Source organism: Enhydra lutris, unplaced genomic scaffold, assembly GCF_002288905.1.
Source record: "Enhydra lutris kenyoni isolate GAN:26980312 unplaced genomic scaffold, ASM228890v2 scaffoldscaffold11, whole genome shotgun sequence".
NCBI classification, from domain to species: Eukaryota; Metazoa; Chordata; class Mammalia; order Carnivora; family Mustelidae; genus Enhydra; species Enhydra lutris.
In genome coordinates, this window is record NW_019154095.1 from 35963384 (window position 1) to 35987534 (window position 24151).

General features: G+C 33.9%; 1 protein-coding gene across 1 annotated transcript in view; it reads left to right on the forward strand.

The window, feature by feature from the left end:
- LOC111144478 (ADAM metallopeptidase domain 32) overlaps positions 1 to 24151 on the forward strand; it is a 192555-nt gene that overhangs the window by 107839 nt on the left and 60565 nt on the right. The window contains exons 15-16 of the mRNA XM_022498780.1: positions 5969 to 6061; positions 7469 to 7664. Coding sequence (XP_022354488.1) covers positions 5969 to 6061; positions 7469 to 7664 — 289 coding nt within the window. The remainder of the gene's footprint in view (positions 1 to 5968; positions 6062 to 7468; positions 7665 to 24151) is intronic.

Below are 24151 nucleotides of genomic sequence, written 5' to 3' on the forward strand. Positions count from 1 at the left end.
TGTTATAAACAATTCAAGTATAAACATAGTGGTGTACATATCTTTTTGAATTAGTAAGTACCTGAAGTAGAATTATGGGTTTGTTTGATGTTTCTATTTTTAATTTTTTGAGGAACCTCTGTACTATTTTCTACAATGGCTTCAACAATTTGCATTGTCAAACAATGCATGTTATTTTTCCCCACATTTTCACCAACTCGTTATCTTGTGTTTTTAATTTTAACCATCTGACAGGTGTAATGTGATATCTCATTATGGTTTTGATTTGCATTTCCCTGATCATGAGTGATGTTCAGGATCTTTTCATGTGTCTGTTGGCCATCTGTATGTTTTCTTTGGAGAAGTGTCTATTTAGGTCCTCTGTCCATTTTTTAATTGGATTTTTTTTTTTTTTTGGTGTTGAGCTATAACAGTTCTTTATATATTTTGGATATTAACCGCTTATTGGATATATAATTTTGCAAATATCTTATCCCATTCAGTAGGTTGCCCTGTTGTTTCACTGATGGTTTCCTTAGCTAAGCAGAAGCTTTTTATTTTTTTTTTTAAAGATTTTATTTATTTATTTGACAGACAGAGATCACAGGTAGGCAGAGAGGCAGGCAGAGAGAGGAAGGGAAGCAGGCTCCCTGCTGAGCAGAGAGCCCGATGTGGGGCTCGATCCCAGGACCCTGGGATCATGACCTGAGCCGAAGGCAGAGGCTTTAACCTGCTGAGCCACCCAGGCGCCCCTAAGCAGAAGCTTTTTATTTCGGTGCAGTCCCAGTAGTTTAATTTTGCTTTTGTTTCCCTTGTCAGAGAAGACATATCTAAAAAAATGTTTCTATGCTTATGTAAAAGAAATTACCAGCTGTGTCTTCTTCTAGTAGTTTTACAGTTTCAGGTTGTTCTCACATGTAGCTTCTTAATCTACTTCAAGATTATTTTTGTGTATGGTATAAGAAAGTTGTCGTTTTATTCTTCTGCATGTAGCTCTCCAATTTTCCTAACACCATATGTTGAAGAGACTGTCTTTTCCATATTGTATATTCTTGCCTCTTTTGTTGTAGATCAATGGCCCGTATAAGTGTGACTTTAGTTCTGAACTCTGTATTCTGTTTCATTGATTTGAGTGTCTGGTTTTGTGTCAGTACCATACTGCTTTGATTACTGTAGCTTTGTACTATATCTTGAAATCTGAGATTGTGATACCTGTTCAGGAAACATCTGATTGTCAGTTTGCCTGATTTAGAAAGTCATGTGAATAGAATGATGCCTCATATATCCTTTCTTCTTTCAGTTTATTTATTTGTTTATTTAAGTCATCTCTATACCCAATGGGGGGCTCAAATTTATGATCTTGAGATGAAGAGTCACATACTCTTCTGACTGAACCAACCAGGTGGCCCTGGCTTCTTCCTTTCAGTACTGTGTTTTGAGATTCATTCAACGTCACTTTATGTCACAATAGTTTCTTCCTTTTTACTTTGTGTAATACTTTGTTGTTTAAGTATAACACAATCTGTTTTTTCATTTACCTGCTAATGGATATTTGAGTTGTTAACAGTAGTGGGCCATTATTCCAAATTCCTAAAAGTAGAATTGCTGCATCATATATGTTCATGAGAAACTGAACTATTTGCAAACTATTTTCCAAATTGTTATATTATTTTACAATCTTATCAGGAAACTTAATTTCCTCCACATCATCACCAAAATGTGATGTTGCAGCCCTTTAAATTTTAGCCATTACAATGGTTTTGGTTTGTGTTTTCTTGGAGTATAATGATGTTGAACATGTTCTCATGTCCTTAAATAACCATTAAATTGTTTGTTTTTTTATTATTGGTTTGTAAGAGTTTTTTTCCTATAGGCTGGGTACTAGTTTTTGTCAGACATGTATATTACGAATATTTATTTCCAGTCTATGTATATACCCTTCTTGGTTGTTTAACAACATCTTTGAATAACAGGCATTTTTTATTTTTTATGAAGACCAATTTATCATTTTTTTCTTCTATGGTCATAACGTTTTATGTCCTAAGAAATCTTTGCCTACTCAAGGTCATGAATATTTTCTCCTATGTTTTCTTTGAGAAGTTTTACGATTATTACTCACAGTGGTCTTTGATTCATTTGGGTGCATTTTTGTGTTTGGGTAGTGTTTTTGAGGTTCATTAGGCTCCATTTGAGTATCAAATATTTCTTATTTGTTAAGATGACTGTATTTAAACATTGTAATACTTTAGCATTCTTATGAAAGTAAATTACTATACATGTGTGTCTATCCCTGGATTCTTTTCTGTTTATTTATGTAACCATACTTTATGCCAGTTCTACGCTATTTTAATTCATGTATTTTCACAGTAAATCTTGAAAACAGGTAATGTAAATCACCCAACTTTGTTCCTTTTTTCTAGGATAGTTTTATTATTGTGAGACCTTTGTATTTCCATATAAATTGGAGAATCAGCATGTGAATATAGAGACTTTATTGGAATTGTGTGGTATTCATACATCAATTCTGGGAGAATTACTTTTTTGTTAAATTAAAATTGAGTCTGCCAATCAATGTAGATGGTGTGTATCTCCAGTTATTTAGCTCTTTTTTAATTCATTTAGTTTTTCTATAATTTGTTTCTATAACATTGTTTTAAAATTTTATTTAAGAATTATTCATTGCTAGTATAGAAAATACAGTTGACTTTTGTGAATTCACCTTGGATCTAGTGTCAATTAGAAATGCTGAGAATGGTCTTTGCTTTGTTTTTATTGGCGGAGGAAGCTTTCTGACTTTCACCATTAGATATAATGTTAGATAAAATTTTTTTGGTAAACAGATACCATTAGCATGTTGAGGAAGTTCCTTTCTATTTCTGGTTAGCTGAGAGTCTCAAATCAGGAATTAGTGTTGAATTTTGTCCAATGTTTTATTTTTGTGTCTATTGAGCTGATTCAAATGAGTTTTCTCCTTTTAAAAATTAATTAATTAATTAATATAGTGCATTTCATTGATTGGTTTTTGAATGCTAACCCAACCGTGCATTCTAACATTAGCTTCACTTAAATTGTTCTGTATATATAGTGGTAGATTTAATTTGCTTATATTTTGTTTGGGTTGACGGGACATCTTCACAAGGGGATTGTGGTCTGCATTTTTTTCTTGTCTCAGAATATTTTCTGGTTTAAGCATCAAGGCAATTCTGAGCTCAGTACTTTCTGAAAGAATTTATTTAAGATTATTATTATTCCTATTTATTTATTATTTTAATTGTGGAAGAGCACTTCACATAAGATCTACTCTTAAATCTACCCTCTTAGAAGTTTTATAGCCTTACATTTTACATTTAATTTATGATCCATTTTGTGTTATTTTTTGTGAAAGAGTCAGCATCTAATCATTATTTTCTATGTGAATATCCAGTTTTTCCTGCACCATTTATTGGAAAGACTATCCATTCTCCATTGAGCTGTATTTACTCCATTGTTAAAGATTTATTATCTGTGTTGGTCTGTTTCTGGGGTTTTTATTTTGTTCCAGTGGTCTCTTTGTTTATTCTTTTGTGAATACCAACTGTCATTATAGTTCATAGTAATTTTGAAGTTGGGTGTTGTCAGTTTTTCGGTTTTCTTCCTCATTTTTTCCTTCTCCACCTCCTTTTTCTTCTTCTTCTTTCCTTCAGTATTATGTGACTATTCTGCATTTTTTTTTTTGCATCTCCATATAAACTTTAGATTGAGTTTGTCAATATCAACAAAATAACTTGCTGGGATTTTTATTGAAATTGCGTTAAATCTCTAGATAAAATTGAGAAGAACTGACATCTTAACGCTATTGAGACTTCCTATCCATGAACATGGAATGTCTCTCCATTTATTTATGCCTTCTTTGATTTCTTTCATCATAGTTTTATAGTTTTTCTCATACAGATTCTATAATAGTTTGTTAGAATTATTCCCAAATACTTCATTACTTTGATGCTAATATAAATGGCATCATGTTTTTTAATTCAAATTCCCATTTTTCATTGTCAATATATAGGGAAACAATTGACTTTTTTTTTTTTTTTAAGATTTTATTTATTTGACAAAGAGTATGTGAGCATGAGCACAAGCAGGGGGGAGCTGCAGAGGAAGATGGAGAAGCAGACTCCCTGCTGAGCAGGTAGTCTGATGCGGGACTTGATTCTAGAACCCCGGGATCATGACCTGAACTGAAGGTAGACACTTAACCAACTAAAACACGCAGGTGCCCCAAGAATTGACTTTTGTATATTAACTTTGTATCCAGCAATCTTGCTATAATAAATTATTAGTCCAGGAGATTTTTATTTATTTATTTACTTATTTATTGTTTTTGGTCAGTCATTTGGGATTTTCTTTACATAGTCAGTCATGGAATCTATGGAAGAAACAAGTTTTTTTTTTCTTCTTTCTCAACCCATCTATTTTTAATTTCATTTTCTTGTCTTACTGCATTAACTAGAACTTACAGTAAGATGTTGAAAGGAGTTGTGAAGACTTTCCTTGTCTTGTTCCTGATCAATTTCTCATCATATATATGATATTAGCTATAGGTTTTTCTCTATATGTTCACTATTAAATTTAGGAAATTTCCCTTTACTCCTAGTTTGCTAATATTTTGTATGAATCATTAAGTGAGTATTGGATTTTGTCAAGTTCTTTTTCTACTTCAGTTGTTATGGTCATATGGTTTTTCTTCTTCAGCCTGTCAATATGATGAATAAATTGGCGTTTGAATGATTATGAGAGATATTGGTCTGTAATTTCCTTTTTTGTAATGTCTCTGGGGTTTGGTATTAGAGTAATACTGGCCACATAGCATAAGTCAGGAATTTCATACATCAATTTTGGGAGAGTATTATGTATGTAATTCCTGGGGTGAAGGCAGTAGGAGCCTTTCCTGGGTTGCTTTTTCTCTTGGCTAATTTTAATTTGCATCATTTCCATATAATAAACCATAACTATGAATATAACAGCTTTCAGTGAGTTCTGTGAGTCCTTCTAGTAGATTACCTTAGAGTTGTTTTGGAAATCCATTGAACTTGTGTTTGGTGTAAGTAGTGAGGGAAATTTTGGGGACATTCTGACTTTGCAGTAGGCATAAACTCTATATACCTTTCCCCACCTCCAGCATTACTGAAGTATGACTGACAAATACAAATTTTATTTTTAAAGTGTTCGACATAATATTTTGATATATGTATAACTTCTGAAATGATTACTACAATCAAACTAATTAACCTATCCTTCACAAGTTCCCCCCCCCGCCTTTTTTTTTTGTATGTGGTGAGGACACTTTATCTATCCTTTTAGCAAATTTCAAGTGTATGATACAGTACTGTTGACTATAGTCATCATGTTTTACAATGGGTCCTGAAACTAATTCATTCTTAAATGAAAATTTGTACCTTTTTTAAAAAAAAGATTTTATTTATTTACTTGACAGACAGAGATCACAAGTAGGCAGAGAAGCAGGCAGAGAGAGAAGGGGAAGCAGGCTCTTGGCCGAGCAGAGAGCCCAAAGCGGGGCTTGATCCCAGGACCTGGGGATCACAACCTGAGCCAAAGGCAGAGGCCTTAACCCACTGAGCGACCCAGGCACCCTGAAAATTTGTACCTTTTGAACAGTATCTACCCTTTTCCCCCACCCTCCAGACACTATTAACCACCATTCTGTTCTCTCTCACTATTCTCTAATTTCTGGAAAAAAAAAAAAAGTTGTTTCATATATTTTTCCTAGTTTTCTAGTTGGGTAAGCGTTTCTTGGTACTGGTTACTCTGTTTTGATTTGAAGTGAAAGTCTTACTTTAGTATTCTAATTGTTTAGAGAAACAGAACTATAAATATTGACAGCATTAATATTTTTCCCTAAAACTCAAAAAATAAGCCCAGTAAATATAGTTCTTGCCGAAGTTTATATTATTATCATGATGTACTTTTACTTGTGCATTCCATTAATTCATAGCAATGTGGACCTGCTAGCTGTTGTAATCCTCTCACTTGTATGCTGAAACCAGGATCACAGTGTGCTGCAGGATTATGCTGCAGGGACTGTCAAGTAAGATTTAAGTTTATTAATATCTCTCAAGTATGTAATGAATCATGTCTTAATACTTTAAATCACTTAGACCTATAGCTGTAAATAAAAATAAATGAACTTTCTGAAACTAATATTATACTGTATGTTAAGAAGCTGGAATTTAAGTTAAAACAAAAAAATAAGTGAAATTTCAGATAAAGAACAATATACTAAATTCACAATCAGATTTCTGATTTTGTGAAGATTACTTGGATGTTCAGGTTTTCTTCTTATGCGATTATTCTGCCTAACTTTATGCTGTTGTTGTTAAGCCTTGGTTGAGAGCTATTGTACAATTTTTAATACAGAAGATCTCCCTTAAAAGGGACTTTTTATTTACTCTATGCATTATTTATATTTTTAGAAATAAAAATATTGTTACTGGTTGTGGTAGGTACCTGTAGTATGTAATTGAAAGACACAACAATCTCCCATAAATGTATAAATAATGAAACTTACTAGAATAGAACTTCCTAAATGCTATGTTAGCACAAAGTTCAAACTACAAACTTATTATTTATTTAAAGATCATTTAATTGAAAGATCACATACTAGTTTATATGTTGAAGATGTTGACTCTTTTCCTGTTTTCCTTTTCAGCTCCTGCAATATATTTGTAACAGATTTGTCATATGACGATCCCTCTATTGAACTACCTACCATGGGTTCTGTGTTCTTGACTATCCTTGACTAATGCAATTTTGTTATTTTTTTCTAGAATCTTATCATGTGGTTACATTCTTACATCTGTGATCTTTTTATTGTCATCTGGGAATCATCAATTAAGATGTATGAGATAGATGTCCCTTTAAGATGGTTTATGTACATTTTCAGATTCTGTATATGAAAGTGTTAATTAACTACAGGATAACTCAGGAGAACAGTTATGATTGAGTTTCTTCTCTAAGAACTGCCTCTTTACCCTTTGGTTTTCCTCTGTTTATTCTGTTATTTGTGTGTCACATTTGTCATAGAATTACAAATATTCCATACTTACAAACTATGCTTTGAATAAGTATATTTTATTTAGAAATTGTCTGAATTACATTGTTTTCACCCAAGAAATAATTATCTCAAGCTAAAAGTGATTTTTCCTCCCTTGCACTGAAATGCAAACAGAACTTTGGCAATCATCGCATCATATTTATGTTATACTTTTCCATGTGCATATGCTTATTTCCTGTTGTAGCTGATAACATACAATTTTTTCAATATGATAAGCATAATGCTTTATACAAAGAAGGTACTAATAGACATTAATGAATAAATAGATCATTAAATTATAAATAGAATTAATTTTGAAATAGAACAATTTTGAAATAAATACTGAGAAATATAACAATCTTAAGTGTAATGCTTTATTTTTTATATTTTAATTTCTATTAGATTGAAAGACGAGGTGTTCAATGTAGGGAAGCAAGACATCGTGAATGTGATATTGCTGAATTTTGTGATGGAGGGTCACCAGAATGTCCATATGATGTAACTATAAAGAATGGACATTTATGTAGAAACAGATATCTGTGTTATGATGGAGGCTGCCAGGATACAAATGCACGTTGTGAGATCACATTTGGAAAAGGTAATATTGTTTTGTAAAATCTACATAGTTGGTACTTTGTATTTTTATTAACATTACCAAGACAAATTATATATATAATTATATAATTGTATATATATGTATATAATATATAATTGTATATAATGTGCATATTACATTAAAATGTACTTATAACAATGTGCATATGTACACATATAATTATAATATATAAAATATAATTAATACATATGTATGTATGTGTAAGTTAAATTCTATCTATATATTTAAATATATATTTAAAAATTTTTTATTGTGTTCTGTTAGTCACCATACAGTAAATCATTAGTTTCGATGTAGTGTTCCATGATTCATTGTGAGCTACCCTATGACCCAGCACTACTGGGTATTTACCCCAAAGATACAGATGTCGTGAAAAGAAGGGCCATATGCACTCCAATGTTTATATTTAAATTTTTTATTCTATTTAACATCTATGTTTTTATTTTTCAAACTTTATTAAGGTATAACTGACAAAGAAAAATACATATTTAAGATAAATGAATTGTTTTGATATTTTGTGAAATAATTGCCACAATCATGGTAGTTAACATATTAGTTATATATATATATATATATATATATATATATATATATATATATACCAAGAAATGAAATTGCTTAATCATAATGTAGTTCATTTTTAATTTTTGAGGAGTCTATATACAGTTTTCCATAATGAGTGTGCCAATCTCATTCCCCGCAACAGTGTACAAAGTTTCCCTTTCTCTACATCCTTGCTAGCACTTGTTATTTTTTATCTTTTTGGGATAATAGCTATCCTAAAAGGTGTAAGTTGTGGTTTTGATTTACATTTTTCTCATGATTAGTGATGCTGAACACCTTTTCATAAATCTGATGGTCATTTGTATATCTTCTTTTGAGAAATGTCTATTCAGGTCTTTTGGTTTTTAAAATCTCATTATTTGTTTTTGCTCTTGAGTTGTATGATTTATTACATATTTTGTAGATTAACCCCTTATCAGATGCGTGATTAGCAGATAGGTCTCATTTTCACTCTGTTGATTGTTTCCTTTATTAAGTTTTTTTTAGACTGGGGGCCCCTGGGTGGCTCAGTTGGCTGAGTGTCTGACTCTTGGTTTTAGCTTAGGTCAGGGTCTCATGAGTCTTGGGTCCAGCTCCCTGCTCAGTGGGGAGTGGGCTTGAAAGATTCTCTCCTTCTGCCCCTCCTCTTCCCTTGCTCTCCCTCTTTCTCTCTAAAAATAAATAAATAAATAAATATTTTTAAAAGGAAGTCTTTAAGTTTGATGCAGTCCCACTTGTCTATTTTTGTTTTTGTTGTCTGTTCTCTCATGCCATATCTAATATATTATTTCTCAGACCAATATTCAAGAGCTTTCCCCCTATTTTCTTGTAATTTAACAGTTTTAGGTCTTAAGTTTATGTTTATCTTGACCCTTACCACCTTCTGCAGCTTTATTGAGATGTAATTGACCTATAACATTGTATCATTTTAAGGTATATAACATGATTTGGTATGGTTATATATTGCACAATGCACAATGATTACCACCATATTGTTAGCTAACACCTCCATCGTGTGCTATAATTAACATTTCTTTTCATGGTGAGAGTATTTAAAATCTTTTCTCCTAGTAACATTCAGGTATGTAATACAGTATTATTAAGTATAATCATCATGTTGTACCTTAGAATCCCAGAACTTAAATCATCTTGTAACTAGAAATTGGTACCCTTTGACAAACATCTCTCCCTTTCCCCCACCTACCAGCCTTGGTAATCACAGGCTATGTATGCTTTGTTTACTTGAGTTCAGTTTTTGTTTTGTTTTGTTTTCTTTCTTTCTTTCTTTTTTTTTTTTTTTTTTTTTTGGTGATTTCACACATAAGCAATGCTATAGAACATTTGTCTTTCCTTGTCTAACTTATTTCACTTAACACAATGCCCACAAGTTTATCCATGTTGTTGTAAATGGAAGGATTTCCTTCTTCCTCATGACTGAATAAAATGTTACTTTATATAAATACTACATTTTCTTTACCAATCCATTCATTGACAGACACTGTTTCTGTATCTTGCCTGTTGTGAAAAATGATACAAACATGAGGATGCAGATTTCTATTCAAGATCTTGTATTCATTTCCTGTGGATATGAAGTGGATTAGAAATGGGATTGCTGGATCATATAGTAGTTCTACTTTTAACTTTTAAAGGGAACTTCATACTGCTATTCATACAGGTATTGGCTATGCCAATTTACATTTCCACCAACAGTGCATAAGTGTTTCATTTTCCCCATATTTTCACCAATATTTGTTATTTTTTCAGTTTTTGATGAAAGCCATTCTAATAGATGTAAGGAATTATCTTATTGTGGTTTTGGTTTGCATTTCTTTGGTATTAGTGATATATTAAACATATTTTCATGTACCTTTGTCTATATTTATGTCTTTGAAAATAGTCTATTCTCTTCCTTTGCTCATTCCTAAATCAGATTGTTTGGATTTTTGTTACTGAGTTTTTTTTTTTTTTTTTTAAGATTTTATTTATTTATTTGACAGATGGAGATCACAAGTAGGCAGAGAGGCAGGCAGAGAGAGACGGAGAAGCAGGCTCCCTGTTGAGCAGAGAGCCTGATGCAGGACTCAATCCCAGGACCCTGGGATCATGATCTGAGCCGAAGGCAGAGGCTTTAACCCACTGAGCCACTCAGGCGCCCTTGTTACTGAGTTTTATGAGTTCTTTGTATATTTTGGACATTTACCAGATACGTGATTTGCAGATATTCACTTCCATTCCGTAGATTGTCTTAACTTTTTTATTTCTTTTGCTATGCAAGAGCCTTTTAGTTTGATGAAGTCCCATTATTACTTCTTGCTTTTGCTGCATGTGCTTTGGTGTCATATCTAAAAAGTCAGTGCCAACAACAATGTCAATGTCAATGCTTTTTCCCTATGTCATCTTCTAGGATTTTTATGGTGTTCATTCTTTAAGTTGTTAATCTATTTCAAGTTAATTTTTGTGAATTGTATAAACTAGAGGTTTACTTTAATTCTTTTACATGAGAATATCCTGTTTTCCCAATGTCATTTATAGAATAGGTTCTTTTTTCCCCATTGAGTATTTTTGGCTCCCTCATCAAGTATTTTTTGAGCATATACTGGGATTTGGTCTAGGTTCTCCATTCTGTTCCATTGGTCTGCTCTTCTTACAACGGTACCATACTGTTATAATTATTACAGCTTTGGAGTATAATTGAAATCAGGAATTGTGTACCTCTAGTTTTGTTTTTTTTCTCAGGATTGCTTTGGCTTTTCAAAGTTTCTGTGGTTCCATATAAATTTTAGTAATTTTTTCTATTTCTGAAAAAATGCCATTGGAATTTTGGTATAGATTGCTTTGAAACTACAGATGGTATTGGTAGTATTGACATTTTAACCTATTAATTCTTCTAATCCAGGAACACAAGATATCTTTTCTTTTGTGTCTTAGATTTTTTCATGAAAGTTTTGTCATTTTCAGGGTACAGATTTCTCACTTCATTTAAATTTATTCTGAAGTATTTTTATTGATTTTGATGCTAGTGAGAATACTGTTATTTCTTTTTCAGCTGCTTTGTTGTTAGTGTATAGAAATTCAAATGATTTCTGTATGTTGATTTTGTACCCTACAGAGTTACTGAATTTAATAGTTATAACACACCTTTTTGGTTGGGTCTTTAGGACTCTCTCTATATGAGATTATATTTTCTACAAGACCATTTCACTTCTTCCTTTCCAATTTGGATGCCTTTTATTATTTTTTTACCCTGACAGCTCTCATTACAATTTCTGGTACTATGTTGAGTAGGAGTGGTGTGAATGAGCATCTTTGTCTTATTCCTCATCTTAGAGGAAAAGCTTTTAGCTTTTCCCAATTAAGTTTGGTATTGGCTGTGGGTTTATTATATGTGGACTTTATTCTGTTAAGGTGTGTTCCTTCTATACTCAATTTGCTGATTATTTTTATCATGAAAGCATGTTGTATTTTGTCAAATGCTTTTTCTGTTTTTATTGAGAGAATCTTACGATCTTTTGTCTTTCATTCTATTTATGTGGTATATCACAGTTAGTGATTTGCATATATTGAACTATCCTTGCATTCCAGAGATAAATACCATTTGATAATGGTGTTTTATTCTTTTAATGCTCTGTTGAATTTAGTTTAGCAATATTTTGTTGATAATTTTTACATCTGTTTATAGATGTTGGTCTATAGTTTTCTCTTATTATAGTATTCTTATTTGACTTTGGTATCAAGATAAAGCTGGCCTTATAGGATGAATTTGGAAATTATCTCTTCAGTTTTTTGGAGGAGTTTGAGAATGATTAACATTAATTATTCTTTAAGTGTTTGGTATAATTCACCAGGGAGACTATCTGGTTTGGTCTCTTCTGTGTTGGGAAATTTATGATTACTGATTTTATCTCATTACTCAAAATTGGTCTGTTCTAATTTTCTAGTTTTTCATGATTAGTATTAGTTGGTTATGTTTCTAGGAATTTATCTACTTTTTCTAGGTTCTCCTAATTTGTCAACATATTATTGTTCATAATAGTTGCTTATGACCCTTTGCGTGTTTATGTTATCAGTTATAATGTCTCTTCCTTAATTTATGGTTATTTATTTGAATCTTCTTTTCTTTTTTTTTTTTGAATCTTCTTTTTTTCTTAGTCTAGTTGGATATTTGTCAAATTTGTATGTCTTTTCGAGAAACCAGCTCTTATTTTGTTAATCTTTTTATTGTTTTTCTCATCCCTATTTAATTCATTTCTGGTCTGCTCTTTGTTATTTTTTTTCCATCTGCTAATCTGGTGGCTTTTTTTTTCTTTTTCCTTGAGGTATAGAGTTGGGTTGTTTATTTTACACCTCTTTTCTTATATGGAGGTGTTTATTGCTATAAACTTCCCTCTTAGAATTGCTTTGCAGAATCCCATAGATTTTGATATGTTGTCCTTCCATTTTCATTAATTTCAGTATAGTTTTTGATTTGTGTTTGATTTCCTCTTTGACCCACTGGTTGTTTCAGAGCATGTTCTCTAATTTCCACATATTGGTGAGTTTTCCAGATTTCCTTCAATTATTAATTTTCAGTTCCATATTGTTGTTGTTATAAACGTTACTTTGTATGATTTCCTTCTTAAGTTTACTAAGACTTGTTTTATGGCTTATCATATGATCTGTCCTGGAGAGTGTTCCATGCACACTTGAGAAGAATGTGTGTTCTGCTGCTGCTAAATGGAATATTCTGTATGTGTCTGTTATATCCATTTGGTCCAAAGTCTGGTCCTAGTCCAGCTTTTCCTTGTTGATTTTCTGTCTGAATATCTATCCTTTGTAGGAAGTGGAATATTTAAGTCCCCTAGTATTATTGTATTGTTGTCTATTTCCTCCTTCAGTTTTATTAGTACTTAACGATATTTAAGTACACCAATGTAGAGTGGATATATATTTATAATTGTCATATCTTCTTGATGAATTGACTGCCTTATTATATAATGATCTTTTTTACCCCTCTTGTTGACATTTTGACTTATAGTCCATTTTGTCTGATATATAGCTATCCCTGCTTGCTAGTTTTCCACTTGCATGGAAGATCTTTTTCCATTCCTTTACATTTGCTTATGTGTGTCCTTATAGCTGAAGTGATTCTCTTGTGGGCAGCATATACTTGGGTCTTATTTTTCTGCCTATTCAGGAAGCAACTCTCTGTCCTTTGATTAGGAAATTCAGTTCCTTTGCATTTAGAGTGATTATGGATAGGCAAGGACCTACTAATTCCAACTTGTTAATTGTTATTTTCCTATTTCTCTTTCTGCCTTCCTTTGTGAATTTGTGATTTTTCATAGTAGTATGCTTTGATTCCCTTCTCTTTATTATTTGTGAATCTACTGCAGGTTTTTGTTTATGGTAACTGTAAAACTTACATAAAATATATGTATCACAGCTTATTTTTTATGCCAAAATAGTAATGTTTGATCAATTTCAAAACCCTTCCCAAGTCTCCCCTCCTGTTATGTTTTTGATGTCAAAATAACATCTTTTTGTAGTGTGTATCCACTAAGAAATTACTGTAGCTATTGCTATTTTAATACTTTTCTCCTTTAACTTTTATACTAGAGTTAACACATAACCATGTTACAGTTTGAATATTATGAATTTTACTATGTCCTTGCCTTTGCAGATGTGTTGTATACTTTCATTTGTGTTCATGTTACTGATTAGCTTTTCTCATTTCAGCGTGATGATCTCCTTTTGGCATTTTTTCTAAGGCAGATTTAGTGTTGATCAATTCCCTTAGTTTTTGTTTACTAGCAAAAGTCTTTATCTCACCTTAATTTCTGAAGGACAAATTTGCTGGGTAAAGTATTTTTGGTTACCAGTTTCTTTCTTTCAGAACTTTGATTATATCATCCTATTGTCTCCTGACTTGCAAGATCTCTGCTAAGAAATCTACTGACAGCTCTCTGGGGTGGGAGGGATTCTCTTTTATGAGAGACAATATTTTTCTTTTACCACTTTCTCTTTTTGTTGATTTTAGATAGTTTTATTACAATGTCTCTTTATTATTATTATGTGTCGTGGAGAAGACCATTTTGGATTGAATTTTTGAGGTGATCTATTAACTTCATAAACTTATATGTCCAATTTTCTCCCCAGGTTTGAGATGTTCTCGTCATTATATAAGTAAGACTTCTACTCCTTTCTCCCTCTCTTTTCTTTCTGGGACTCCAATGATGCATACATTATTTCTCTCAAGGGTGTCCTATACGTCACATAGGCTTTCTTTATAACCTTGTATTCTTTTTCCATTAGTTTCTCTAATTAGATAATTTCAATTGATCTGTCTTCTAGCTTACTGATTCTGCCTGCTTGATCAGTTATACTGTTGAACTATTCTACTGAATTCTTCAGTTTAGTTATTGGATTATTTAGTTCCACAATTTCTGTTTGGTTCTTTTTATATTTTCTATTTGTTGAACCTCTCATTTTGTTCTTGTATTGTTTTTTGATTTTATTACATTGTTTATCTGTATTACATTATCTTGTAGCTCTCTCAGCATTTTTAGAACAATTATTTTGAATTATTTATCAGACAATTCCTGGATCTCCATTTGTGTGAAGCTATTTGCTGGAGGTTTACTGTATCCTTTTGGTGGCATCATGTTTCTATGCTTCTTCATGATCCCTATAGCTGTGTGTAGTTATCTACTTATTTGAAGAAGCAGTCACCTCTTCCAGACTTTATGGATTGACTTTGGTAAGGGAAGACTTTCATCTGTGGGAGGGGGCATTCTGGAGTAAGTGGTGATCCGAGGTCTAGTGGAGCAGTGTACCCTGTTTGGGCATGTGTTGATGGCACTTGGTCCATGGGTATAATGTCTCCTTGGCTTAGGCCACAAGGGTTCATGGCATGGACGTTGTGTGGTTAGACAGTCCTCAGTGGCTGCTGGGGCTGTTAGAATCCTCAGGAACATCTCCAGGTTCAGTGCCTAGAGACTAGGGACAGACAATGTTAGTGGCTGGAGGTGACTGAGTGCACACACTTGGCTATAGAGGCCTATTCCAGGTGCCTGTGTAGGGGTAAGGGCTAGTTGGATACACACTTACAGTGATAGAGGTCAGAGCAAGCAGCAAAAGCCAAGTCCAATTATGGGCTCACTAGCAGCTGTCATGTCACTGGTTGTTGGCATACATTACCATAGCTGCGCCTTCATGCCCAGGCATACACACTGCATTAGGTGTTGATGATAGCGTTTGGGCCACTTGTCTGTGGATACAGAGTGGAGGGGCTAGCTCCAGGTGTGCCCTGAGGCTAATCCATTTAGCTAGTCTATGCCCTTTGATTGGGGAATTTAATCCATTTAGTTTTTTTTTTAATTTTTAAAATTTACTTGATAGAGATCACAAGTAGACAGAGAGGCAGGCAGAGAGAGAGAGGAGGAAGCAGGCTCCCTGCTGAGCAGAGAGCCTGATGTGGGGCTTGATCCCAGCACCCCAAGATCATGACCTGAGCTGAAGGCAGAGGCTTTAACCCACTGAGCCACCCAGGTGCCCCTAATCTATTTAGTTTTAAATTCATTTTTAGTAGGTAAAGATTAACTATTGTCATTTGTTTATTGTTTTCTGTCTGTTTTACAGTTTTATTGTCTGTCATTGTTGTCCATTCCAATTTGATGATTTTTTTGGTAGTAACTTTGATTCTTTTCTATCTTTTGTGTATCTATTATAGATTTTTTTCTTTATACAGCTCGAGGCTTGTATAAAGTAACTTGTAACCTTCTAAGTTGATAAGCTTAACTTCAATTGTGTACATAAAAATTTATACTTTTTTTTTAAAGATTTTATTTATTTATCTGACAGAGAGAGAGATCACAAGTAGGCAGAGAGGCAGGCAGAGAGAAAGGGAGATGCAGGCTCCCCGCTGAGCAGAGAACCCGATGCAGTACTCGATCCCAGGACCCTGAGATCATGACCTGAGCCAAAAGCAGAGGCTTAACCCATTGAGCCACCCAAGCACCCTAAAAATCTATACTTTTACTTCCCCTCCACATACTTTGTGCTATTTTAGTCAGAATTGCTTCTGTTTATATTGTGTATTCAAAATATAAACAAATTTTTATATTTTAACTGTTATATTAGGTTAAAAGTAATTTATATATCATCATCACAGCTTTATATCCTTGACCATTGAGATTTACATTTTCTTATGCTTTTTCATTGCTGTGTAGTGTGTTTTCATTTTAATTTGAGGAACTCCCTTTAGCATTTCTTGAAGGCAGATCTAGTTGTGATAAACTTCACTTTGTGTTTGTCTGAGAAAGACTATCTTTATTTTTTTAAAAGGCAGTTTTTCTGAATACAGTACTTCTTGGTTGGCAGATTTTTTTGAACTTCAATTATATCATCCACTCCATGCTAGCCTACAAGGTTTCTGCTAAAAAAATCCACTCATAGTTTTGTGGGGGTTCCATTGTATATGAGTAGCCACTTTTCCCTGCCTTCTTTCAAATTCTCTTTTTCCTTGACTTCTGATAATTTGTTTATAATGTGAATCTGTTTAGTGTTGTCTTGGTTGATCCTAGTTTGGATCCTTTGACTTTTGTGAACCTAGATATCCATTTGTCTTCTAAGATTTGGGAATTTTTCAGCTCCTTTTCCTTAAATAAGCTTTCTGCCTCATTCTTTTTCTTTTAATGTGACTGCAGTAATGCATATATTGATTCATATGTTGGTGTCTCATAATCCTGTAGGACTTCATTCTTTTTCTTTTTTTTTTTCCCCTGTGCCTGAACATGTCTTCCAATTTGCATATTGTTTCTTTTCTTTGCTTGATTCTGCTGTTGAAGTTCTCTATTGCATTTTTGTCTTTTATTTTTATTTTTTATTTTAATTCCATTATAGTTAACATACAGTGTTATGTTAGTTTCAGGTATACAATGTAGTGATTCAGCAATTCCATACATCACCCAATGCTCACCATGAGAAATGCACTAGTTAATCCCTATCACCTATTTCATTCACTCCCCCACTCACCACCCCTCTAGTAAATATCTAGTTTGTCCTCTATAATTGACTATTTCTTGATTTGCCTCTGTACTGTTTCCCTTTGCTCAATTGTTTTGTTTCTTAAATTCTACATATGAGTGAAATTATATGTCTTTTTCTGACTGACTTACAGCATTATAATAACTTGCTCTATCCATGCTACACAAATGGCAAGATTCATTCTTTTTTTATGGCTGAATAATATTCCATTACACACACACACACACACACACACACACACACACACACCACTACTTCTTTATTCATTAATTGATGGACCCTTAGGCTGCTTCCATATCTTGGCTATTGTAAATAATGCTGCTATAAACATAAGGGTGCATGCATCCTTTCGAATTAATGTTTTTGTATTCTTTGGTAAATACCCAGTAGTGTGATTGCTGGATTCTAAGGATCCTAAGAGATTCAGGAATCTCTATACTGTTTTCCAGAGTGTTTGCTCCAGCTTACACTTTTACCATGCATTCGTGAGAGTTCCTTTATCTCCACATCCTCACCAATACCCACTGATTCTTGTGTTGTTGATTTTAGTATTTCTGGCAGGTGTAGGGTGATATCTCATTGTAGTTTTGATTTGCATTTCCCTGACGATGAGTGATGTTGAGCATCTTTTCATGTGTCTGTTTGCCATCTGCATGTCTTTTTTGGAGAAATGTCTGTTTATGTCTTCTGCCCATTTTAAAAATTGGATTATTTGGTTTTTTTTGGGTGTTGAGTTGGATAAGTTCTTTATATATTTTGGATACTAACCCTTTATCAGACATGTCATTTGCAAATATCTTCTCCCATTCATTCAGTTGCCTTTTAGTTTTGTTGGTTATTTCCTTCATTATACAGATTTTTATTTTGATGTAGTCCCAATAGTTTTTTTTTTCCCCTTTATTTCTCTTACCTCAGGTGACATACCTAGAAAAAAGGCACTTCTAAAAATTTTTTCTTAATACAAGCATTTATAGCATAAATTTCACTCTAACATCTGTTTTTGCTCCATCCCATATGTTTTAAAATATTGTGTTTTCTTCTCTAGTCTCTTTTGAGACTATTTTGATTTACCGTTTCCTTATTTGGCCTATTGCTTGTGCAGCGGTGTGTTGTTTAATATTTATATATTCAATATTTAGTATTTACATTGTAGATTTTTTGACTGTGTTTTAGTTTTGCTTTTTTTGTAGATTTTTTGACTGTGTTTTAGTTTTGCTTTTTTAGTTTTGTACTATTGTGGTTGGGAAATATACTTAATATGATTTCAGTCATCTTAATTTTAAATACTTATCATTTCTTTTAAAAAATATTTTATTTATTCATTTGAGAGAGAGAACAAATGAGAGAGAGCACCAACAGGGTGAGGGGCAGAGGGAGAAGCAGACTTCCTGCAAAGCAGGGAGCCAGATGTGGGACTTGATCTCAGAACTCTGGGATCATGAGCTGAGCCTAAGGCAGAGGCTTAACTGACTGAGCCACCTGGGTGCCCATTGTTGTGTCTCTTTTTATGTGGTGACATGACCAGGGGATTCTTCTGTATGTACTTGAAGAAAATCTGTATTCTGTTTTTTTTGGATGAATGCTTTATATATATATACTTCACGTATTCTGAAGTATGCTTCAAGCAAAAAATGTTCTTGTAGGAAAAAAATAACAAGGTTCTTTTTTAAATTAACATATAATGTATTATTTTTTCAGGGGTACAGGTCTGAGATTCATCAGTCTTATACAATTCACAGCACTCACTATTGCACATACCCTCCCTAGAGTCCCATTACCCAGCTACCCCATCCCTCCCACTACCCCCTCCAGCCACCCTCAGTTTGTTTCCTGAGATTAAGAGTCCCTTATGATTTGTCTCCCTCCCTGGGGCTCTTATTTAAAATAAAGCATATCAGAGGGGAGATAGGTGGCGGATGGGTGAAATAGGTGAAGGGGATTAAGAATACACTTATCATGATGAACACTGAGTAATTATGTGTAGAATTGTTGAATCAGTAAATTGTACATCTGAAACTAATATAACACTAAGTTTACTATACTGGAATGAAAATTTAAAAACTTAATAAAAATAAAATAAAAAAATACATGGAAACAAATGAAAATGAAACACAATAGTCCAAAACCTTTGGGATCCAGCAAAAGCAGTTCTAAGAGAAGAAGCAAGAAAAATCTCAAACAATTTAATCTTACACTTACCAGAACTAGAAAAAGAACAACCTAAAGCACCTGGATGACTCAGTCAGTTAAGCATCTGATTTCAGCTCAGGTCTTGACCTCAGGGCCCTGGGATCCTCACACAGTGAGGAGTGAGGAGTATGTTTATCTTCTGATAACTCCCGGCAGATTCATGACTGTGCACTTCCAATCCTTGCAAAAAGCAGTGCTTATCTGCTTGTAGAGATCCAGATATATATTCTTAGATCCAGACTGATTTCGTGGGTGTTCAGAATGGTTTGGTAGATATCCAACTAAATTCAGGGAATTGGTTGAAATGGGGTCCCCTACTCGTCCATCATCTCGCCTAAAAAAAGAAATATTTTTCTTTCATAGTTATTTTTAAAAATATGTGCCCACTCTAAGGTCATGCACATTATTTTTCTATGCTTCTCTAAAATGTTTTGATTTAACTTTTCTTTTAAATCAAATTAATTTTTGTATAGAGCATGAGATAAGGATTGAGATTAATCTTTCCCCAATAGCTTTGCAATTGTTCTATCATCATTTTTAATACAGACTTTTTCATTCAATTGATTTGATATCTTTGTTAAAAAAATCAATTGAGAATGTAAGAGAGTTCCATTTCTGGATTCTCTTCTGCTTCAAAGGTCTATCTATCCTTATGTTGTTGATTACCATAACTTATGGTAAGATTTAAAACCAGGTAATGTAAATTATTCAACTTTGTTTATTATTTTCAATATTGCTTTGGATTTTCTGAATCCTTTTCATCTCCATTTAAACTTTAATATTGGCTTGCCAATTTCTAAAAAAGAAATGCCATTTAGGATTTTAATTAAGGTTGTATTAAATTTATAGATGAATTCTGGATTATTGACAACAATATAGTGTCTTGCAGACCATGAATATGTTCTTAAAAAAATGTTTTTTAGTTTATAGTGAACATTTTTTTTAAATCTTTATATTATTCCTAACTATGTTTTGGGTTTTGGTGCTGTTGTAAAATAGTATTGCTTTCATGAAACTTGGTTTTCCAGTTGTTTGTTGCTACTAAGAAGAAATATAATTGATTTTTGTATCTTAATCTTTTATCTGTGATCTGATGTAGTGAAATAAACAAAATGACTCCGAATAGGTATAGAGAAGTCTTACTCTAACTAGTCACCAGAGAACATGGAACTGTACAGAATTGTAGGTACAGAATTGTTAAATGACGAAAATATTATATAATAAGAATTCAGAGCACTTGCTCAGAATAATCATTGTAAAAACAAATTTTGCAACACATTGTGTATATGTGCCTGAACCAAGCAAGTATTCAGGGATTTCAGAGTTATTCTGTCCTACACAAATGCTGATAAAGATGAACAAATGTGATATGAAATTTACTGCTAGAAGCAAAATGGTTATTACTTTTTTTTTTTAAACTAAAAATTTGCCTTTCACAGAGATCATTGGAATTTGTTAACAGTCTGCAGGACTTAGATTACTAGTTCTTCTAGTGGTTTTTGTTGACCTTGCATTTTACGACACACACACAAACACACACTCATATCTTTTGAGAATAAAGAATGTCTTATTTTTTATTTTTCAGCATGTATGCCGTACTTCTTTTTCTTTCCTCATTCTACTGTACAGGGTTAATGTTGAATAAAGTAGTAAGGAATAGTAAAACATCCACGTGTTTTAGTGATTTGGGGTGGAAAGCATTAAGTATTATACTTAGTTAATAAGTATAATGTTATTTGTATGATGTTAGCCATGGGTTTTTCCTGAATGTGCTTTATATGGTTGAGGTAATTCCCTTCTCTTTCAGTTTTTCCATAAATGGGTGTTCAATATTTTCAAACATTTCCCCCATATTTATTGAGATGAGTATATTTTTCTAATAGTCTGTTAATATGGCAGATTATATTCATTGATTTTACGGGGGTAAAGAAAACCCCTACATTTCTAGAATAAAACCCATTATTTATTAGGTATTATTATTTTCTATATTCTTGGATTTATTAATATTTTGCTAAAGATTTTTGTGTTGATGAGGTATATTATAATCTTTTTTGTAGATGTTTTTGTCAGATTTCCGTATGAGAATTATGTTATTAGACTCATAAAATAAGTAAAAAAATTCCCTTCTACTTTCTTTTTTTGCTTTTTGTTTTTAAAGATTTTATTTACTTATTTATTTGAGAGAAGGAGAGAGTGCACAAGCAGTGGGGAGTTGCAAAGTGGGAAGGAGAGGGACAAGTAGATTCTCTGCTGAGCATGGAGCCCATGCAGGGCTCCACTGCAGGACCCTGAGATCATGACCTGAGCTGAAATCAGCAGTTGGACACTTAACCAACTGAGCCACCAAGGTGGCCTGTTCCATTCTATTTTCTGAGAACATTATCTTTTCACTAAGTATTTGATAAAATGTCCTTCACTGTTTCCCCCCTCAACAACAACAATTGGCATTCATCCGTGAACCTTTGTGGGAGAGTGTTTGTGGAAGCTATGGGACCTACCACCATATGCCAAGAGACTTGGAAGGAGCCTCACCCACCTGTGCATTGGATAATAAGCATATAGGGACCAGCTATGGATGCTGCTGTGGACCCTGCAGTGGCTTGTGAACTTGTTTGATGCCTCAGGGCCATAGTCTAGCAGTGTTTGGAAAATACTATCTTAGACAATCACCCTGATGAGAGAGATTTATGGAAGTCCAGTTTTCCAGAAGAGAAGTTCTAGCCCATCTCTGGAAAACAACAACAACAACAAACTGGATGTAACAACAACAACAACAACAACAACAAACTGGATGCATTTGGAGAGCTTTAGTGCCAGACATGTAAAAGCAAAAGGCAGTCTGTCAGCACTCAGACTGGTGTGTTACAGGATTGAGAGAAGTCCTATGTGCTTAATAATTCTGCTACAAAAGGGAGCAAGAAGGTGGAGCATGTCTGAAAAAGCCTCAGAATCCCTAGGAGAGCTGATGGAAGGTATTTCATAAAAACAGTTTATCTTGCTCATTGAACTTAATTCAGAATAATTGTTTTAAGGAAGTTCAGTGAGCTACAAGAAAACACAGAGAGACAAATGAAATAACACTGAACAAAATGAGAAGTATTTTGAAGATTTTATTTATGTGAGAGAGAGAGAGAGAGTGCGAGCAGAGGGAGGGGCAGAGGGAAATAGAGAGAGGGAGTCTCAAGGAGACTGCCTGCTGAGCACAGAGCCTGATGTAGGGCTCAACCCTATGACTCTGAGATTATGACCCAAGCTGAAATTGAGAGTCAGATGCTCAACCAACTGAGCCACCCAGGCACCCTCAAAATGAGAAGTGTAACAGAAATCATTGAAGGGAATCAAATGAAATTCCAGAGCTGGAGAATATAGTGAGTGAAATGGGAAATGCAATGGAGAGCATCAACAGCAGAGCTGATCAAACAGAAGAAAAAAAATCTGTGAGTAGAATAATTGGATAATCTGAAATTATCCAATGAGAGAAAAACAAAGAAAAAAGTGAAAAAGAATAAAGAAGACCTGTGTGATCCATGGCATACCATCAAAAGAAACAAGTGCCATAAGGAAAAGAGAAGAAGGGGATAGAAAGCTTATTTAAAGAAACAATGGGTAGAAATCATATGACTCATTAGATGCAGCAAAAGCACTTGACAAACTATAGGATATTTTAATGGTGCAAATGTCAACAAATTCCTGGATATTTTGTGTTTCTTTTGTCTTTGCATTTTCTGCATATTTGATAGAGTAGTATTGTCTTCCAGACTTTATGGACTAGTTTTGATAGGGAAATACCTTTACTTGAGGATGAGTGTGTTGGGAGGCATTCTTTCAGTGGAATGTAGAGATTACAGCTCCAGGGCAGGCCCTGTGGCACAGTCTCTATGCAACTTCTTCAGCTGAGGTCAGTGTCAGCAAAAATTGCAGGAGTCCTTAGATGGCCAGAGCCGTGGCAAGGTTGTTGGGTTCTTCAGTGAGGTGATGGTGGTGGTGATGGTGACAGTGGCAATGGTGTCTGATGCACAATGCCTCTTTAGTAGTGATAGGGCTGAGGCTGGAGCACTTACAGAGTGAAAGCATGTCAAGGTCTGGGGCCATGGCTAGTCGGAGTGTCAGTGGCTCTGCTGCTTCAGGTACAGGTGTTCCTGGAGGATTCATGGGGGCAGGGACTGGAAAGCATGTGCTCACTGAGCAACAATGGACCCAGGGTCTATTTGAGTAGCACACAGGGACAGTCACTCTTGTGTCTAAAATGTGGGTGCATGTGGAGTAGCTATAGTTCTGGGGTCTGGAAACACATTTCCAAATGTTTGGAAAGATGTGTGGCAGCCATGATTCTGGGACAGCAGAACATTAGCTTTTTCTGAGTGAGGCATAGTGAGGTCTCCTTATCTGGAGGGTCAGCAGTGGTGATGGCTGTTGATTACCTCAGTGGCAAAAACTACCAGTGTCTTTCTGGAGCTCCAGGTAAACACTGGGCTCTCTATTGCGAAAGGTGTGGGATGTCTATGGCTGTCATGGGGATTGTTGAGGTCCCCAGTGGTAAAATCTGCCAGTGTCTTCTGAAGAGCAGGCCACTGGGTACTATAGTGGCATCTGTTGCATGTTACTGATAGCTCCCATGCATCTTTGTTCTAGTTGTTTCCAGGTGTCTCCATTAATTTGATCTCCCCAATAATTCTTTCTGTACAGTTATTCTCCTTTTTTTTTTTTTTTTT